Raw genomic sequence first — 18,884 nt, 5'->3', positions numbered from 1 at the left:
TTACATGAATGTGTTATGACTGGATACACCCACCATGGCAACCATTTAGTGGGGATGCCTGTTAACATGCTCTGAAAATTCCAAATATGCCCATTGGCCCCAAAAGACTAAGAAACTCTGTCCTATATGTGATCTATCGGATTCTACCCTCCCTACCCTTTCACTATTTTTAAAAGTCTCATGGCAGCCTTCTTTATATCAGTATGTCAGTAAAGTTTGGCTTGATCACATGTTCTAATGGCCTACAGTAAAATAAACAGTAAACTATATTTTAGACACTGAAATATAAACAGTATTTTAGACAAATGTCACAACTCTACTTTAGTTGCATCCCAGGGCTTCCACACATATTCCTGCCACAATTTTGATTTCCCAACATCCCTTGAAATATCATGGTCTATGCTATTTTTAAAAAAAGATTTTAAAAGCAGCATGCCATGCATAGAAAGGAGAGCTATTATTTAAAATGCAGGAAGTGTAACTAGGTGTTCAAGGTTAGCTGTCAGTACTTTGGAACAGGATTCATAGTGCTGGACTTTCAAATTCTCTTCATTATGGAAATATTACAGCATATGCTCTTGTGTGAACTATTATTCATGAGAAAATGGAAAGCACTAGAATTGTGAATTTAACATGGTATTTTGCAAGATGGTTCACTAAAATGCACCACTGAATAATCAAGATACTTTTTCTAATGGATGAAACTATTTCAAGTATGATTCACACCTTAAATATCTATTATGCAGATTAGCATCAAGTATCAGAAATCTATAAAAATGAATTAAACATTCATTCTTCATCCATTCCAAAGCACAGGTAAGTTGTTCAGTCATACTTCCTTGGCATAAATATCCAGAAATATATTAACAATTGCAAATACTTTTAACAAACTTCATGTATTTCTAAAATAATTAATGTAGATCTAGCTACAGTTTCTTGTTTTCTAGAAAAAGGAAGCAAAAGATTAATACTGCAACTGAACAAGGATCTCTCAGATTACAAAATTAACTCTAAAATCTAGGCTACTGAGGGGCTAAAATATTTCATATTGTTCAGAATATATTGCAGTGAACAGAAAAATAATTTATTGCACAAACAGCACAAAGCCTACACAGACTTTAAGAGCTAAGGTTTATAAAATGATTAATTCTATCAACCATATCACAAGATAAGTCTGAGATTCAAATGTGCAAACAGGTCATCCTTTACTGCAAGTTATTTCTTCACTAGATAATTTTTTTTGGCAGATACTCATTTGTTCACAGGCACTAGACATCAGAAATGGTGATCAAAATCTTAAGGATACACCTAGCATTTCTGAATAGAGGTATTTATACATTAATAAGTTTTTGAGGTGTGTAGCCTGCTGACAAAGCAATATTAAAAAATCTAGCAATTCAAAGATCAAGGTTACCCACTATATCCATGTTTAATGCATTATTCTAAAAGCAACTCTGAACTTGATGAAGGATTGGGGCATGCCCTCCTTTCAACTGCAGCCCTCCAGGCCCTTCTGAAATTTTTGAAAGTCTGCTCAGTTTCTAATCTTTTTGTAACACAGCAGTTACAGGAGAAAGTTGCTGCTCAGGAATCCAAAGCTAAAAAAAGCCTCCCCTTGAACATATGGACCTAGGCATGTAGATTTTGAATACAGTCCCTCCTCTTTTTTAATTAGCCTTTTCAACAATTCTCATAATTGTTTAATTCTCCAACCTGCACACGTAACAATTCAAAACAAAAAGCTAACACTAGCACAGGTTTATTCTTAAACAGTTCTTATTCTTTAATTTCCAAATTGGTTTTTGATCCTAAAGGTATACAGAAATCAATTTTAATCTTTAAGAAAAAGCATTTTCTCAAAGGCCAATTCAGCTGTGGTACTAGGAAATTTAATATAGCTGCTCTTGTTTACTCCTGGAGACTGCCTGGACTCTAAGTAGTGATGTTTTAATTTTAAAATTTCCTTAGACTTTACTGAAATACTTAGCTTGCAGGACAGTCCTACACATAGTCGCATGTTTATCTGAAGTAAATCCCAAAGCACTGAACTGGGCTTTCTTGTGAGTAGCCCAGTTACAATTACACTGCTACTTATTTGTTTTCAATCAATGCTGTAAATCCAGATAAAACGCAAAAAGAGATGTGAACCCAAAATGGGAAAAAAGCAAAACATTTCAGATAAAAGTGTAAAAGTACCCTCAATATACAATTCTAAAACTATAAATTACTGATTCATAGGCAGGTACAAAAATATGTAAAAAAGATAATAAAAGTACTATGCATCCTAAGTATGTACAATTCATATAGCATGTAAAATAGTGTTCATTCACTAAGAATATGATTGGAGATCACTCAACTCACCGGCTTCACATATACAGGTATCAGGCCATATGACAATCAATCGCTTTGATTTTCTAGTAATGATAGATCTTTCAGGGGTGGCTTACAGATCTAAAGTCTATTAGAAAGCTCCTTAACTTCTAATACTCTGAGTTTGAATAGCTGTAGATTATGAACCAGGGTGCCATAAGCAGCCACCACTTTAATAAATGTTTCTCTCTCTCTCTCTCTCTCTCTCACACACACACACACCCCACTCATTGCAAAATAGATAAAAGTTACACGGTCAGGTACTTCTGAAGCAAACAGAGCCTGTCCCAAGACCCACCATGACCTTTAACAAAATGAAGCTCTCAGCATCTGATCAGAAGGACAAGCCTCCAAGTAGATGCCGATGTATGACTTTGAAGATAACTTTTGTGCCCTTAGCTACAACTTCAGAATGAAACATTTGGCAAGTACCATTTCCATTGCTGCGGCACTGACAAAGAGACAAAAGATCACTGCCAAAATTCTATTTAGCATTTGGCTATAAGAGGCATAGAAATGCTTTCCAAGGTCAGCCTTCATTGAACAAAGCCTGAGAATAGATTGTACTTCTTTGTTCTCTGCCAGATGTTGGCAAAAAGCCCAGTACAGCAATAAAAAAGAAATACAGCAATAAAAAAGAAACTCTTTGCAGATGTTGTAAGTCATCCAGTAAGCGGGACACAGACAGAATACACTGACAGCTCAGTTTAGTGCCATGTAATTGGTTGAAAATTAGATGTCAGAGTATTTATCCAAGAGACTTACCCAAGACATTTTAATATCCTATTAAAACTATGTCTGGACACTGAAACCCTAGAACTGGCTTAAGCCTAGAGCATTCCATTTAAGGATGCTAATGACAACACATGCAATGATCCACACACAGCTTAATCTACTAAGTTGTTAACCAGGTTAAAGAACAATTCTATACTTAAATATTTTTAAAATAATTTTTTTTAAAAAATGAATGGTATACATAAGAGAAATAACTAACCAAGGCACTTTAGGCAGGAATTATAGTGGATAAAGGTAAGGGAAAATATGTACCATAACTTGGTTTAGAGGAAGACTCTTTCCAAGTAGCAACAGGAAGAGGAAATGAGCCATTATGTAACAGAGGTACTAAGATATAGGGCAATTGATGCACTGGAACTAAGACTGATTATCTATCTATCATCTATCTATCTATCGGTGAAGTATTGTACTTGGATTTGATTGACTACTTTTATACAATAATTGCTGATTTTTAAGCTGATGGTGATGTGCAAAAGCAGCAAAAATTTGTCTCTAGATATAATGCCTCATACATTTTATTTAAAGAACCAAAATATGTTGCTGCTTTTAAATAGTTACATTATATAATATTAACATAGTTCTGCCCAAAACAGGTCCTTTTAAATCTTCTTTGTACAGAGATAAATATTGATTCTTTGATGCCTAAGTTTTATCAATCCAAATATTATTGAGTTTTTCTGAGTTGTCTTGAACTACTGCCTGTGGCAGTCTTAAGCAGATGAGGAAAAAATGAAGCCAAATCCACTAAAACAGATGTAATGGTGGGTAAACTTATATATGAAATATATGAACGTGTGTGTGTGTCTGTCTGTCTGTCTGTCTGTCTGTCTTCGATCTTCAGTCTGGTCTTTCCAAATGTGGGAGAACAAGTCTTCCGATTCCTAACCAACATGATTATTAGGAATTATGAGACGTGTCCAGTGACAGAAAGGAACATGTTAAAGAACTAATTGTTTACATGATGCAGGGTTTCACTGCCCTTATAAAAAATGGCTTCTATGCAGAAAACATTCCATGAATATTCCATTTCTACTGTAGCTGGATGTCTAATACTTCAATTCTTGAATGCAAATGACTATGCAAAAGGTTTTGAATGTATGCAGTTATTTGGAAATACAATGTGGTATCTTATTTATTCCAACAGTAATATTGCCAAAATAAATATGTGAGTGGTTATTCAAAATTACTTCCTATATGTCTGTCCATAATGGCAGACTTTCCTCTGTACAGAAATATTCACCTGAGTATCTACACTAACTTCAGGTTTTAACAGAACAGACGACATACAACCTGCTTGTATACTTACTAAATTACGTTATATTGCATACGCTTTTATGTACTGCTTTCTGTTGTCTCACAAGTTTGCAACCGCAGAGATATGTTTGGATTTATCACCAACATTTTTGCCACATCAGCATTATAGCCTGGTATAGACCCCAAAGGAAGAACAGAACTATGGCAGCTGCCAAAAATGGGGTAAGAACTTCTAATCACTCTTATTAATGATTCAATTTTTCTGATTATTTGTTTACAGTCATTTGTTGACTGAAGTAAGAGCACAGAAGCATATGGGATAAATAAACTCACATTTTAAAATAAAGTAAGAGCCAATTGTAAGTAAAAAGTAAGAGCCAGTTGCTTCAAAACCAAGAAACTGAAGCAACCATGTCTGCCCATATTAAGAACAATGTGCTTGCTGAGTAACACATTTCTACAACTATGTCTTTTAAAAATTAGTAAGTAGAAAATACTGTTTCCTTATCATGAATCATCACTTTGCAAACCTAGTGCCTTTCTATTTTCTGCTACTGATAGAAGATGATGTTTATGTTTCCTATATTATCTATACTTCCACATCTATTGCTGTTTTGGCCAGCTGAAGATTTTACACAATGCTGCACAATGAATGTAAAAAAAGAGGAATTATTACAAAGTATGGCATTTGGTATAAATAAACTGGTGCAAACACTACAGCAGCAACAGAGAAAAAAAATGGAAAATATACTGCAATCTTCAACAATTTACTGTAGAGAGAGAAAAAAAGAGAATAAAATTCTGTTATTAGTCAAGCAATAAGATGTATAACTACCTTTCTTAGTCTTTTGTCCTCCATCCGTTATGTCATTTCAACTCCCACAATTCCCAAGCCAACATGGTTATGCTGACTGGAGAAAAGTACCATTTATCAGGGAGCATCAGACTGGAAAGGCTGACGTAGCAAATAAACAGCAGATCTTCTTGAAGCAATACTCTGGAGTAATGTTCAAGATACAGTTACTTTGCAGAAAGACATCCTAGAACCTGCTACTTGTAGGAGAACCACCTACCCCATACCTGATATTTGAAATAAAAAGGTCAATATAGACTTCCAGCCCCACCAGTTTATAAGGCAGCAATTCATACAGCTTCTTTATTTTCTGTAATAACTACTATATGAGAGTTGCCACCTAGCCAAATTCCAAGATGATCAAAAGTGGTCTGAAAAATTCAGCTTACGAGTGTGTAGAAAACGAAAAAAATGAGTTTGGAACAAGATGAAAATAATCAAATGTCATCTCCACCCTTTCACTGCAGACAGCTTTTGTTGGAACTAAGCTGTTCTGAGAGTTAAAAGATCCTTCTGTGGTTTTGGTCCAACTCCTAAATTCTGTAGCGCAGAGTAAGGAAAACAATTTGATATACAAGAGTGTTCAGAACAGTCTAATTTAAAACAAAGATAATTAAAGTACCTTGATTTAACTTTTGTAGTACTTGTATTCATGAGTATCCCCAAAATGATTATCAAAATAACAGCAACAGCTCTACATGGATCAGGATCAAGTCTGATATGGTATCTAATTTAAAAAGGGAGAGAAAACACAAAGGACCATTGTAATTAGTGCTACTCACAGGCAAAACTATTCGTCTAGTAGCAACAACAAAATACATTAAAGGAACTATAATAGGATGTTGAAAATAAAACTATCTAATTTCACAAACAGAGAAATAGGGAAAACAATACCGTGTCATTTGATGGCCCAAATGCAACTTTTTCTCTCAGTTAAAGCTGTTCTAACAATTACAAAATTGAATTATTGTGAACTATCTCACATTTCAGGGATAGAAAAAAAATCATGTCAACTTTAAGATAATGCAGAAATACTTCTAATGGATTTCTCATCTGACTAAACTGTTTGGTTCTGTACAAAAGATTACAAGATAGCCCAGTATGCTAAACATCTAACATATTTGTGGCTCTGAATCTTCTTGCAGCCATTTTCTGTTTTAATTTCAAATACTTTTTTCTCTACTACTCCAATCACTAAGGTATTGGCACCATGGCTGCTTCTCACATTCATACATAATCTGGACTTATTACATCTACACACCTGAATCCTTCATGATGTCTTCTAATGGCACATATATTAATAAGCCTATAAGTTTTAAATCAATAGCTTATAGGACCATCTCATAATGGATTTTTAAAAAATAAAACCTGCAAATTTGGGATGATTACCTGATATTTTTTAGCCAATAAATTAAAGATGGACAACTAAGAAGCACAATCCATGTGAGTAAGTTGATGACTGTGATGTGCATTTTAAGACTATCTATAATGCTGTCAGTAGCCGTGGGGGTGCTGGATGAGTTTCTCGCTTCTGAAAGGCAATCCTCTGACCCATAGGTCTTCCCCGTTTCATTTTTTGAATCATCTGAATTAGGTTCTGTGTTCTTTGGGGACTATAAAAATATAAATACAGGTTTTTCAGCATTAGTTAATAACATGTATAAAGAGAAAACTGAAATGTCCACAAAATAATTCAATAATAGCATGGCCAATAATTCAAAACACATTTAAATTCAAGGCATTATATACTATTGTTTTATTTTAGATAAGGATCAGTCTCCTTCCTGATGGAGGACAAAGACTGTTTTTAAGTGTTGTCTCCATCCTGCTTAATTCTGCAACTTAGCACACATTGCTAGTGATACTGAAAATGAATAAAAATATAAATAAATAGCTCTTTATGTGTCTTTTGAGGGACTATTTTGCCCTGAACAGAAGCAGATTAAACTTGATATCAAGAACAAGAAAAAGGAAAGTGAAGAGGGAGAGTGCAAACCCAGTAATATCTGTCTTTTCACCTATCTGAACAACTCAGTGAACCATCATCACTGGGGTGGGTGGGGGATCTTTCATCATTTCTCCTTCTCCAATCACTTATGGATTGTGAATCACTTACGTATTGAGTCTTTTAGGTTGTGAACTTAAAACTGTGAATTGTAATTATTGTTTATTCTGTAAGATATTCTTAGAAGAATGGAGCATAAACTCTGAAAAAATAACATGCAAAGAGCTGGGGAGCTAACAGTGATACAATCAATGCAATAGTCCTTGTGTGAGTGTATTTTCTGCCCCACTTCCTCTCATGATGTTCTAGTTGCTGCAAATGCCTGGGCTTCCTCTCATGATGCTATCTTGATATCAACATTATCACTGTATTTTTATGAAGAATTATCCAGGTGCTGGAAAGACCAAAATACAACAAGAAATCTGTTTCTTCTTAAAAAGAAGCTATGAGATTGGAGATTTTTCCCCCTTCCATCATTAGAAAAAATATAGCAAATCCCCTCGGAACAACATGAACAAGTCCAGGGTTGTGGTAATGATATTCTGCAAGCAGGAAGCAAGAACAGGAACTCTGTATGTCTTAAGACATGTACTGTATGCTCTAAAGTAACAACAAAAAGCATACAATAAACAGACTTACCACATTAAGAACACTTAGTTCAGATCTTAAGTTTGAATGGAAATTAATAACCTGTAACAACAAGCATACATTTTAGTTCTGCCACAAAATATGCCTATGATCGTAACTTCCCAAAGTTAATGGTTGTATTTTATTTTTCTGTACTGCACTGTTCAACACTTTACTCTTTAAATATTTCTTAAGCACTTATCTGGCATCTTTGTGGTTTTCTTACATTGCTTGAGCACTTCACTTTCTTACCACATTGTTGAATTTATATATATTGCCTCCATACTTGGAACTTCTTTGGTATTTTACTGCTATATTATTTACAATCCATTTCTTAAATTATTTTGGTCTGCTTGTTTCCTTGGATAGGAACATTAATGAGCAGGGAGCGTGGGCCTATTTTGGAGGCAAAGGGAGGAATGTTGGCAATTGTATAACCTAGTCAAGAATTATCCAAGAACTGTCCCTTCCTCTGACTTTTCCCTAGAGGTACTTCTGTGCTGATTGCCAGCAATGTAATTTGGGCAAAACAGTAGATTTTTCCACACAGGTTGTACACAGGGTGGGGTTGATAATCTAAAGGCAGAACTAGCAAAAGCCTACTTTGTCCTCCATGCTTAGCATAAACTAGTAGGAAACTATCTAACCAATCTGTAGCCTAAAATGTCAATACTATGTTCATATTATGTCACATAACTTTCATTGTTTAAATACCTTGAAGATATAATGAAAATAAGTCATCATTATAGCCAGTGCTCCACAGGTGGTCCAGCTAAGAAAAAACATCAAAACTGCAACACAAAACCTTAATCGGGTAATCAGACTGTTGTGAGATGGGAGTCCAGAGGGTCTAGCAAATACAAAATAAACACATTCATGTAATAAAATATTAATTATATTACAAAGCAAAATGGCAGAGTTCAAACTTCACACCAAACTGTGGTTTATGGTAAGTACTATTGTGACTCAAGTTATGGACTGACTTTTCACAGCTCTAACATCCAAACGTTGGTTGAAAGCCGCTTGGTTGTTTTCCATCCTTTTATTACTCAATATTAAAGTGAGATGCAGTATACTCTGGAGGAGTAATCATTCTAATTGATTTGCTATTTAATCACAACATTGGCTTTGCCAAACCAGATATGCCAGCTAATTGCCTTAATCATAGTTTGCCATGATGCTTGAATTTTGTAGGGTCACATTTATGCATAAAGTGCTTTTTTCTTATAATTAGCTCTTTCCTTATTTTGTGGCAGTTTACCATTACATATTTTTTCCACTTCATATGTAATATCGAACTATGATTTGCAAAAATACATGGAGAGAAATAAGAGTGCACAAAAACAAGATACAGGTCAGTGGCTGGCTATTTGACTTCGTGTAAAGCTACTGTTTCATAGTACCATTTAATTCAACTACAAGTTTGTATACAGCAAGACTAGGCGGGCTGATAACCTCAGATACTTCAGACTTCGACTCCCCAAACCTCTTGGCAGCAGCCTTGCCTACACTGGTGGGAGTGAAATCTAAAACATCTGGAGGCTACCATATTTCCTACCCTTGGTCTATGGTAGAAGGGTGGGGGCATTTTATCAATCAATACAATCAGGTTACGTTATTCATAATACATAATTTCATAGTTCTTCCAAAACAGTTTAAATTTTAACATGTCTATGTATACCGTATCCTGGCTTTTCAAAACACTGTTTCTGAATACAGAAATACTTTTCAGGAAGATCAGTAACTTTCTTTACTAACAAAAAGGTTTTAAACATTTTACTTAAATTTAAGGAAGTTGCAACTGGATTTTCAATTGCATAAAATTCCCAATAGGGCCCAGAGTATCTTGGAACTATAAACAGTACAACTCAGCTAGATTATTTTGGGAGATTTTTTTCTGTAAACAACTGCTTCTCAGTCAAATACCAAGGAAGAGATCAGACCGGGTATTTTCCTTGGGTTGAAGCATCTGAACGAGACAAAATTTGTACATCTGGAGTCCCATCCCACATGCCAAAAGTTAAAACTGACAAAATACAGCTGCCAGAGATTCAGAATTAACAACTTACCCTCTCTCCTTTTTGCCCTAATCCAATTAACAACTCTAGAGAATTCGGAAGTTTGCGCATAACTTTGTGATCTTTTCATTGGCCTAGCAAAAGACTACTGCCCTAATTCTAACATGTATTTTAGACTGCTAAGTCATTTAGAAAAGAATACCAATTTCCTTTTGTTTTTGTAACTCCAATGTAGAAAGTGAGGCCTAGTCAGAGAAGGGGAGAGATTTTCCTTGCTAACTATTCTCGTTCTTTTACTAAAAGATAAAGACACCTTCACGTTCTATTCTTGGTGACTACTTAGCCACATCCATGTAGTTTTCTTGGCAGCAATACTTTCTCTTGGATTGTGTGTGTGTGTGCGCACGCGCGCGTGTGACTTTGGGGCTATCTTCAGTCTTTCCTTTCTCTGAAAAGATGTTCAAGCCATTTAGAGCAAATATGAACCATTTCCTGTTTCCTGGATTGCTGGGCCCATTTTATCTTTTAAGTGCAAGGGTTGCTTGTAGAACATGGAAATGTAGTTGGATGTATCCCTGAAACCTTTGTTTTGCATTCCTAAACAACTGGCTTCATGTTATCTTTTAAGTGATACAATGGCTTGCAGTGATACAAGTAATTATAGGTTTAAAGGTGCTTCTTATGCAGCACTATGGCTTAGGTGCTACATCACAAACCTTTGCACTACCCTCATGATGTTTACAGGTGCTTCAGTTTTAAGATGAATGTCAATTCAGGAAATATTCTTGTTTTGTTGTACAAGGCAGAGAGAGTGTACTTCTCAGCAAGTTTGCCAAACGTTGTTTCTGGCAATACTACTAAACATTTTGCATTTATTTATTGGTTTTTACCTTGTCAAAACTAAGTGCAAAGAAGATAAGAGCCTTATAGACGATTCAAGAAGTACGCCACCCCAATAGGCTATGCCAGTCCCAAACATAAAGAGAGTCAGGGATACAAAAGGAAACCGCACGTCCTGGTTGTTCACTGTGACACTATCCAACTCTGAATTCCTGATTCCTTTAAACCAGCTAAGTCTAGAAAAAATAGACAGCATGATCGTTATTTGTTTTGATTACCTGCATTTCCAAAAATTAGTAATTAATCTAATCTTGGCTGCAAAACTAATGTTTTTAATATATATGTTATAGAATTAGTTACAAAGATGCAAATGTTTGAGAAGAATTCTGTAACTGTAGAAACATATATTAAAAAGAAACATACCCCAACAAGAATTTAATCATATACGCTATGGGTTCTACTTCATAGGGCTTAGCTGCTTTAGTAAGAGCAGGAACAAAGTCTGAACACTGACCTAGAACAAAAGAAAAAATATCTGAAACCACATGTTCACAAATTAAATGATAAAGTTAATATTCAGCTTTTTAGAATACATTTGAATATGCTTAAAAGTTATACCACTGAAGCCAATTACTTCTCAGACTATCCATTCACTTGAACACAAACAGAAAAAAATTAAAACCCAGGCAAAACTATATTTAATTTAAAATAATGTTTAGTTACATGTGTATATTTCCATGTCCAGTTTACAAGTCTTATTAAAAAGCCCAGGATAATGTAACAGATACAGCTTAGTCTTTAGAAACGTTATGCTCTTCAAAAGCTTTATTCCTATACAGGTAGCCCTCGAGTTACGACCATTCATTCAGCGACTGTTTGATGTTATGGCAGTGCTGAACGAATGGTACTTACACCTGGTCCCTGAAGTTATGGCCATTGCAGTGCCCCCGTGCTTACGTGATCAAAATTTGGGTGCTTGGCAGCCCACCTGCACTTACAACCAGAGGGGCGCTTGTACTTTTCCCTCCTGCCTATCCCCCCCACCCATCCCTGCCCTTTCGGCACCCTCCACTCCGAGGCTCCTGCTGCCATGTGCTCTGCCCCACTTGAACTTTGTCATGTTGCTCCTGCTGCTGGCCATGCACACCTGGCCTGGCCCTTTGCAAGGCAGCTGCTGGCCACATGAGGCTTTCTTCCCGAGGTCGCACGTGGCATTTTCTTGTGAGACCTGGGGAAGAACACCTCACGTGGCCAGCAGCTGCCTTGCAAAGGGCCAGGCCAGGCATGCCTTGTCAGCAGCAGGAGCAACATGACGGTGAAGGTCAACTGGGGTGGTGGAGTGCAGGGCAGCAGGGCCTCAGAGTGCAGGGTGGCAAGGGCGTCTTTGGCTGGGGCTTTGTGCTGCGGTGCTGGGCTGAGACAGCTAAGGTGTCCTGGGGTGTCTGTGGCGTAGTGCAATGCTGTGGCTCAGGGGCTTCTTGCAGCCTTAGAGCCACAGTGTGCCAAGAAGCCCCTGAGCTGCAGTGCAGCAAGCAGTCCCAGAGCTGCGCAGTTTTGAGGTAGCTTGCTGCCCTGCAAGGCAGGGTGCAGGGCTGCCAAAAGAGCAGAGATGTGGGGGGGGGGAATAGGCAGTTGTGGGGAGTTGAAGGGGAGGTAGTCCCTTACCTTGGAAGAACCAAGGCTCAGGGCTGGGAGGGACCAAGCTGGGAATGGCTTGGATTGGGGTGGGTCCTCAGCTAATGATCAATACAGCTAATGTTGGCGACGGGAAGTGCCGGGATTGCTGTCGCTAAGCAATGTGGTCATGTGATGTCGAGCTTTATGACCATACTGCTTAGCGACAGAAATTCCAGTCCCAATGGCTGTCATAACTTGAGGTCTACCTGTATTGCAAAAAGCCTGTTTTGATCCTGCTAGTCAATAAGCTAAGCAATATTCGTAATTTACTAATTACTAGTAATTTAACCATTTTATCCCCTAGCATTCTAAAAGGCATCTGTTTGATCATAAATACTTTTCAATCTCAGTCTTATTTTAAAAGAGATGATACAGTGCTTAAAGAACATAAAATGAAATGCACTGTAATCTAGTTTTATAGCGATAAACAAACCTGTGCTTAAAAATCTTTTCATGTAATGTTACCTGTTAACATTAGGGACCTTAATTGTCTTCTGTAGGCAAGAAGAATATTAGAAATAATGTACATGGGAAGAGTGCCACCATGGAATCTTATTACCTATAAAACAAAGATGCTTTATGGAAAACTAGAACATGGAAACCTTTTCCTTAGTACTTTACCTATACTAACTCAGGCAGTAATTCTTACAATTCCATACAGATAAATAAAATGTCTTGCTTGAGACCATCCTGAAAGTTCATGGATAGACTAAGAGTTGCATCAAAGGTTTCCAGCCCTAACCAATTCATTACATCAACTCTCAAAAATCTATTGATTGGGGGGAAAATGTTAGGAAGTCAGACTATTTTCTCTTTTATTTGTAGGAAAATTGTATCTGCTAATGTCAATATTAAATAGCACACAGTGTGAGTTGTGAAGGCAGCGAGTGTATGTATGAAATCCATTCAGCATAAATATTAGTATTCAGGGTGGGGTTAAGTATTAGCAATTTACAATCCTGGAACTGTTCAGATTACCTTGTGACTCATTAGAGTCATGTGATCTGCCAAGTGAAAGAATCTAACCTTCATTATTAAAAAAAAAGCATGGACTGTGATATATACCTAAAGAACCTTGAATGTGATCAGTTGTGTGGACAAGTTTAAATTAAGGTTAGCAGGATTTAAACAAAAGCAAGCTGGGAATTCTTGTCCTAACACCAACAGAGCATATCAGTTACCATTTTGTTGCTGGCCCATCCTGCTCAGAACCATCTTATTGGAGCTTTTCAATCTGTTTAGAATGTTATTATCCGGAATAATGTAGTGTCTTCTGCAAAACTGACTCTAAATAATTACAGTAAATTTAAGCAACAGCAACAACAATACTATTTTACAAGCTTGCTGAAACATTCTGAAATATGATTGGGTTTATCAATTTACTCTGTTTACTTAGAACAAATCACATTGCGTTGAGTCAACATCTAAAGTCCTAGTTCAACAAAAAATATATATTTCATTTCAACATTTTCTGTAAACAAATAATTGTTATAAAAGTAATAAAACTATAGGAATCATAAATCTCGTATTGTAGTACACCTAATGACTCTAGTCATGCTAGTTCAGAATTCAATCTTACTCAATTTAGTGGGATTCTTTAATTATATATGTGCATTAGGCATATCCTCAAAGGCTTAGACTTTTGAGTGCAAAAATTTTCTCCTACGAAAGAAGGGGCAGCAGATGTTAACGTATCCAGTGACAAAGTAATGCTACACATGCTCAGAAAATTTGCCATGTAAAACTATCTTCCTAGTGCACTTCCTTCCCACAGTGTTTTTACAGGAATTACAATGCCACTTTAAAGTCTGTCTTAAAGCAGGTAGGTAAAGGTTTCCCTTGACGTAAAGTCCAGTCGTGTCCGACTCTAGGGGGCGGTGCTCATCTCCGTTTCTAAGCCTTGGAGCCGGCGTTGTCATAGACGCTTCCGGGTCATGTGGCCAGCATGACGACACGGAACGCCGTTACCTTCCCGCCGAAGCGGTACCTATTGATCTACTCACATTTGCATGTTTTCGAACTGCTTGGTGTGCAGGAGCCGGGACGAGCAACGGGAGCTCACCCCGCCGCGCGGTTTCGAACCGTCGACCTTCCGATCGACAGCTCAGCGGTTTAACCCGCAGCGCCACCGTGTCCCTTGTTAAAGCAGGTAGGTACACATTATTGAATTTAATAGAAACTGATGGATTCTACAAATTCATGTTTGCTTGTTCGTAATATAGAGTGAAGAGGCAGACTTATGTACCACCCTGCTGATTCTTTTTATAGGAATAATCAACTGGAGCCAACAGTTGTTGGCACTATTTCCTCAATTAATCAATCAATTTATTACAGCCCAAAGGCCAGATACAACAAAACATCTAATAGTACAACTCTTACATACATACATATTAAAAAAAAACCAGTAAGTATAATAGGATCTAAAAAAATTAAGAACAGATAATAAAACAAAACAGAATAAAAATAGTTTTACAAGAAGTTCCAAACTTAATTAATGGTGTGGCATATTGTTCAGATGGTAGCACAAAACTGGGAGACTTGGGAAGATATTTTTGAGTCCTTGTCTGAAAGAAGTAACATTAAGTAGAAATCACACTCCTTACCTGACAATTTCTTCAAGATTGGATAAATAAAGGTCTGTCTAGATTCCTTATATAGGGAGCAGCATAGTAGCATGTGGCTTAGAGTTTCTATTAAGCCATCACCATGTGGACATAACCAAAGAGACATAGAGGTACCCTTAAAATGTCCCAAATGGGCTGCTGAGGGCAATGCATCCAGCCTGGCTAAAGTGAAGGCCTTACAAAATTTCAGAATTGTAATGGATGATAAATAGGAGGCTGGAAAACCCTTTTGGAAGTATATGAAATATTAGGGTGTGACACCTTGCTTAAATTTGTTTGGAGAGCTATATCCCAAATTCATTGTTTGAGGGCAATTCTAGCATTATCAAATCCTCATGAACACAAACTTTCCATAGAGAAGCCCAGTAAATAACTTTTACCTAGGGCTTTTTTAAGCCATGACAATTTCCTCAAGCAAAATGTATCAAACTGTATTAAGTTACAAATCTTATTTATTTTATCTACTTATCTATAATTGTGTATAATCTATTAAATAAAATCTTACCTGACCAAGGACCTGCAGAAAAGAGGTCTTGACAGTTACCTAGTTTAACACATACATCAAAGATTCTTTATTTAAAAACAAATGTTTAAGATTAAAAAAAACTTTTAGAAACTCTTACTGGAAAGTTAAGTAAGTGGCGATAGTATACAAAATGCCTACTAATTTAGATTGTGCATCAACTCCAGTCCCTCCCAGATGAAGATTCATTGGCCAGTGATCCACATTTTAAGTGATCTCCATATTAGGTTACTGAAATGGGTTACTGAAATATATGGTTACTTCTGAAGGCTGAATTTCATAGCTTCTCCCTTCTTATACAACTACCCAAAGCTTGCAGTCTTTTTCCAAGCACAAATTGCTATTGTTAATTAGGCACTCTTGAGGTTTTTTTTACTTTCCAAAGTCAGATCTTCCCAAGACAGACCTTCGCAGTTTAAACATCTCCCCAAAAGGCTTGTTACCTCATACCAACACTGATGCTTTTCACCATTAGGTTGAGACTATTTATCTCCCTGCCCCCAAATCATAATCAGTATTAATGTTTTTCCTAGGCCAGAGTCACCTAGCACAGTTCATTATCTTGGTTTCATGGCTTCAGCTATGCCATTTATGGAGTGATAGATGTAACTTATTCTTGCTACTTTTACCATTTCATTACACAAACTAGAGAGAAACGTAGACATCTTTTAAGGAATACGATACAGGTAGTCCTCGGGTTACGACAGCAACTGGGACCCAGATTGCCATCACTAAGCGATGTGGTCATAAAGTGTGACATTACCTGACCACATTGCTTAGCGATGACAATCCTGGCAACCCTGGTTGCCATCGTAACCCCAAGATGTGCAGGTTGTTAAGCGGGAAGTGGCAGGAGCCCAAGGTAAGGAGCAATGGGGTACTGTGGGTGGGTGGGGGAGGCCCTGGGAGGCCCGGCCACAGGCTGTGTGCAAATTCGGTGAGGCTGGGGGAGTGGGGTGCTGTGGCACGGCACAAGCGCAGGAAGGCCAGGGGTGGATGACACACCACGAGTGCAGGAAGGCTAGGGTGGATAGCGTGGCATGAGCACAGGAAGGCTGGGGGGACTTATCAGAGCAATTTCCAACCTTCCCTGCCAGCTTCACCATTGATTTTGCTTGTGAGAAGCTGGCAGAGAAGGTTGCAAACGGCAATCACGTGACCACGGGATGCTGTAACCGTCATAAGTGCAAGCTGATTGCCAAGTGCCTGAATTGCAATCACATGACCATGGAGGCACTGCGATGGCCAGAACTTTGAGGACCAGTCCTAACTACCATTCATTTAGCACCATCTCAACTTCAAACGGTTTCCGAACAAGTGGTTGGTAAGCGAGGACTACCTGTACATTTAAAGTGAGCTCTTAATTCACCAATAAATTGAAGATGAAAGCAAAGATCATTTAACCTCAGTTTTTCAAAAGATCTTTTAGAAACCAGGAGACTGTGAGTTCTAATCCCACCTTAGGCATGAAAGCCGGTGGGGTGACTTTGGGCCAGTCACTCTCTCTTAGCCCAACTCACCTCACAGGGTGGTTGCTGTGGGGAAAATAGGAGGAGGGAGGAGTATTTGGTATGTTTGCCACCTTGAGTTATTTATAAAAATAATAAAGGCAGGATAGAAAATAAATAAATAAATAATCTTTGGGTACAATTCATAGAACTACTTTGTGAGTGAGGCACATACAAATTGATAAAACAAATAAACAAATAAACAATATAGGCTACCTTGTTCTGAAGAAAAACAGAAGGAATTGTACATTTTTATAGCTTTTACTTACTTCATATTGACAATCTGAAGATGAATAAATTTTCAACAAAGGAACTGTAGTGTCATTTTCAGGCTGTGCAATGTGCAGTTTTGCAGAAATCTCAGTCAAAGGACCCCTAAAGTAGTTAATTTTAAAAACTATTAGTCTGCAAAGCAAGGCATCAAGTCTAAACAGAAATCAAACTTGTTAACATATGTGCTACAGCTAGCAGGAAGCAGCAACTTGAAATAGGAACACTCAGTTTAAAAAAGCACATACTAAAACTTTTTGTGCAAGTCCATCTATTTTATTTATTACATATTAATCAAATTTATATCCTACTGCAATCACAAAAGACTCTTGGCAGCTCACAAGAAATAAGCAAAAACAGTAACATTTTATGACAAAAAGCTCTAAATTGATTCAGAGTTTTATATTTTCACAAGTGGCCCAGTACTTTCATACAACTGCAAAAGAAACAAGATATTCTTCAGATATTCTTCAAATGTCCTTTTTTCTTCTTGCAACATTCCACGCCCACCTATGCTCCTTGATAAATAGAGTCTGTCAACATCACTGCGAGGATAAAGGACATGATTCATTGTCATTATTTTTCTGGTCTTCCTATCCAGGGCTTCTAGTTCAGCTTGAATCCAGTCCACTATTCCAGCTGTATATCTAATAACTGGAATTGCCCAGGTGTTTATCGCCTTGATGATATTTCCACCACTGAGTTTGGACTTTAAGATCTTCTTCACTCTTCTGATGTATTCACTATTAACCTTCTTCAGTTCGATGTGCTTGATGTTGTCAGCCTGAAGGATGCCCAGGTATTTGTAGTGATCTTTTTCATCCAGACTCTTGGTATTATTTCCATAGGGCATCTTGATTCCTTCAGTTTTCACTATTTTTCCCCTGTTGATGGTAAGGGTGGCACATTTGTCCAGTCCAAACTCCACTGCAATATCTTGGCTGTATATTTGCACAGTGTTGAGCAGCGATTCCAATTCAAATGGTGTTTTTCCATACAGCTTCAGATTGTCCACGTAAAGGAGGTGGGGTAGCCTGGCAGATGTTTTTGATATTTGATAGCCATGGCCTGACTTGTTTACTACTGCTGACAGAGGAATCAATGCAATGACAAACAGTAGTGGTGATAGTGAGTCTCCTTGAAAGATTCCTCTCTTGATGTTGACTTCTCCCAATCTATTACCATTGACCAGCAACTGTGTCTTCCACTGTGCCATTGCACAAAGCCTCTGATGTTTTACTGACTCCTGTTATTCTAGGCACTTGATTACCCAGTCATGTGGCAGGGCGTCGAATGCCTTCTTGTAATCAATACAAGCCACATTCAACTTGGTCTTCCTTCTCTTACGGTTTTTCAAAATCATCTTGTCAATTAGGAGCTGATCCTTTGTCCCTCTGCTGTTTGGGCAGTTTCCTTTCTGCTAAGATGGAAAGAGCTTGTTTTCAACTAGATGCTGTTGGATTGCATCAGCTACACACCAGTTAGCAATTTGAAAGTTGCTGGTAATCAGGTAATTGGCC

The 18,884-nt window shown here is 37.4% G+C and overlaps 1 protein-coding gene across 1 annotated transcript in view; it reads right to left on the bottom strand.

Moving 5' to 3' along the window:
* Nucleotides 1–4,892: 4,892 nt before the first annotated feature.
* PGAP1 (post-GPI attachment to proteins inositol deacylase 1) overlaps nt 4,893–18,884 on the bottom strand; it is a 63,141-nt gene continuing 49,149 nt past the window's right edge. Inside the window, exons 18-27 of the mRNA XM_063318044.1 lie at nt 17,364–17,469; nt 15,569–15,607; nt 12,905–12,998; nt 11,186–11,276; nt 10,813–10,998; nt 8,619–8,754; nt 7,917–7,967; nt 6,662–6,885; nt 5,895–5,999; nt 4,893–5,189 (exon numbers count right to left, since the gene is read on the bottom strand). Of these exons, the coding sequence (XP_063174114.1) occupies nt 5,051–5,189; nt 5,895–5,999; nt 6,662–6,885; nt 7,917–7,967; nt 8,619–8,754; nt 10,813–10,998; nt 11,186–11,276; nt 12,905–12,998; nt 15,569–15,607; nt 17,364–17,469 (1,171 nt within the window). The 3' untranslated portion in view covers nt 4,893–5,050. The remainder of the gene's footprint in view (nt 5,190–5,894; nt 6,000–6,661; nt 6,886–7,916; nt 7,968–8,618; nt 8,755–10,812; nt 10,999–11,185; nt 11,277–12,904; nt 12,999–15,568; nt 15,608–17,363; nt 17,470–18,884) is intronic.

This window comes from Candoia aspera, chromosome 1 (assembly GCF_035149785.1).
Source record: "Candoia aspera isolate rCanAsp1 chromosome 1, rCanAsp1.hap2, whole genome shotgun sequence".
NCBI lineage: Eukaryota > Metazoa > Chordata > Lepidosauria > Squamata > Boidae > Candoia > Candoia aspera.
Note: the sequence above shows the minus strand (reverse complement) of the source record. Positions and strands in the feature narration are given on the sequence as shown.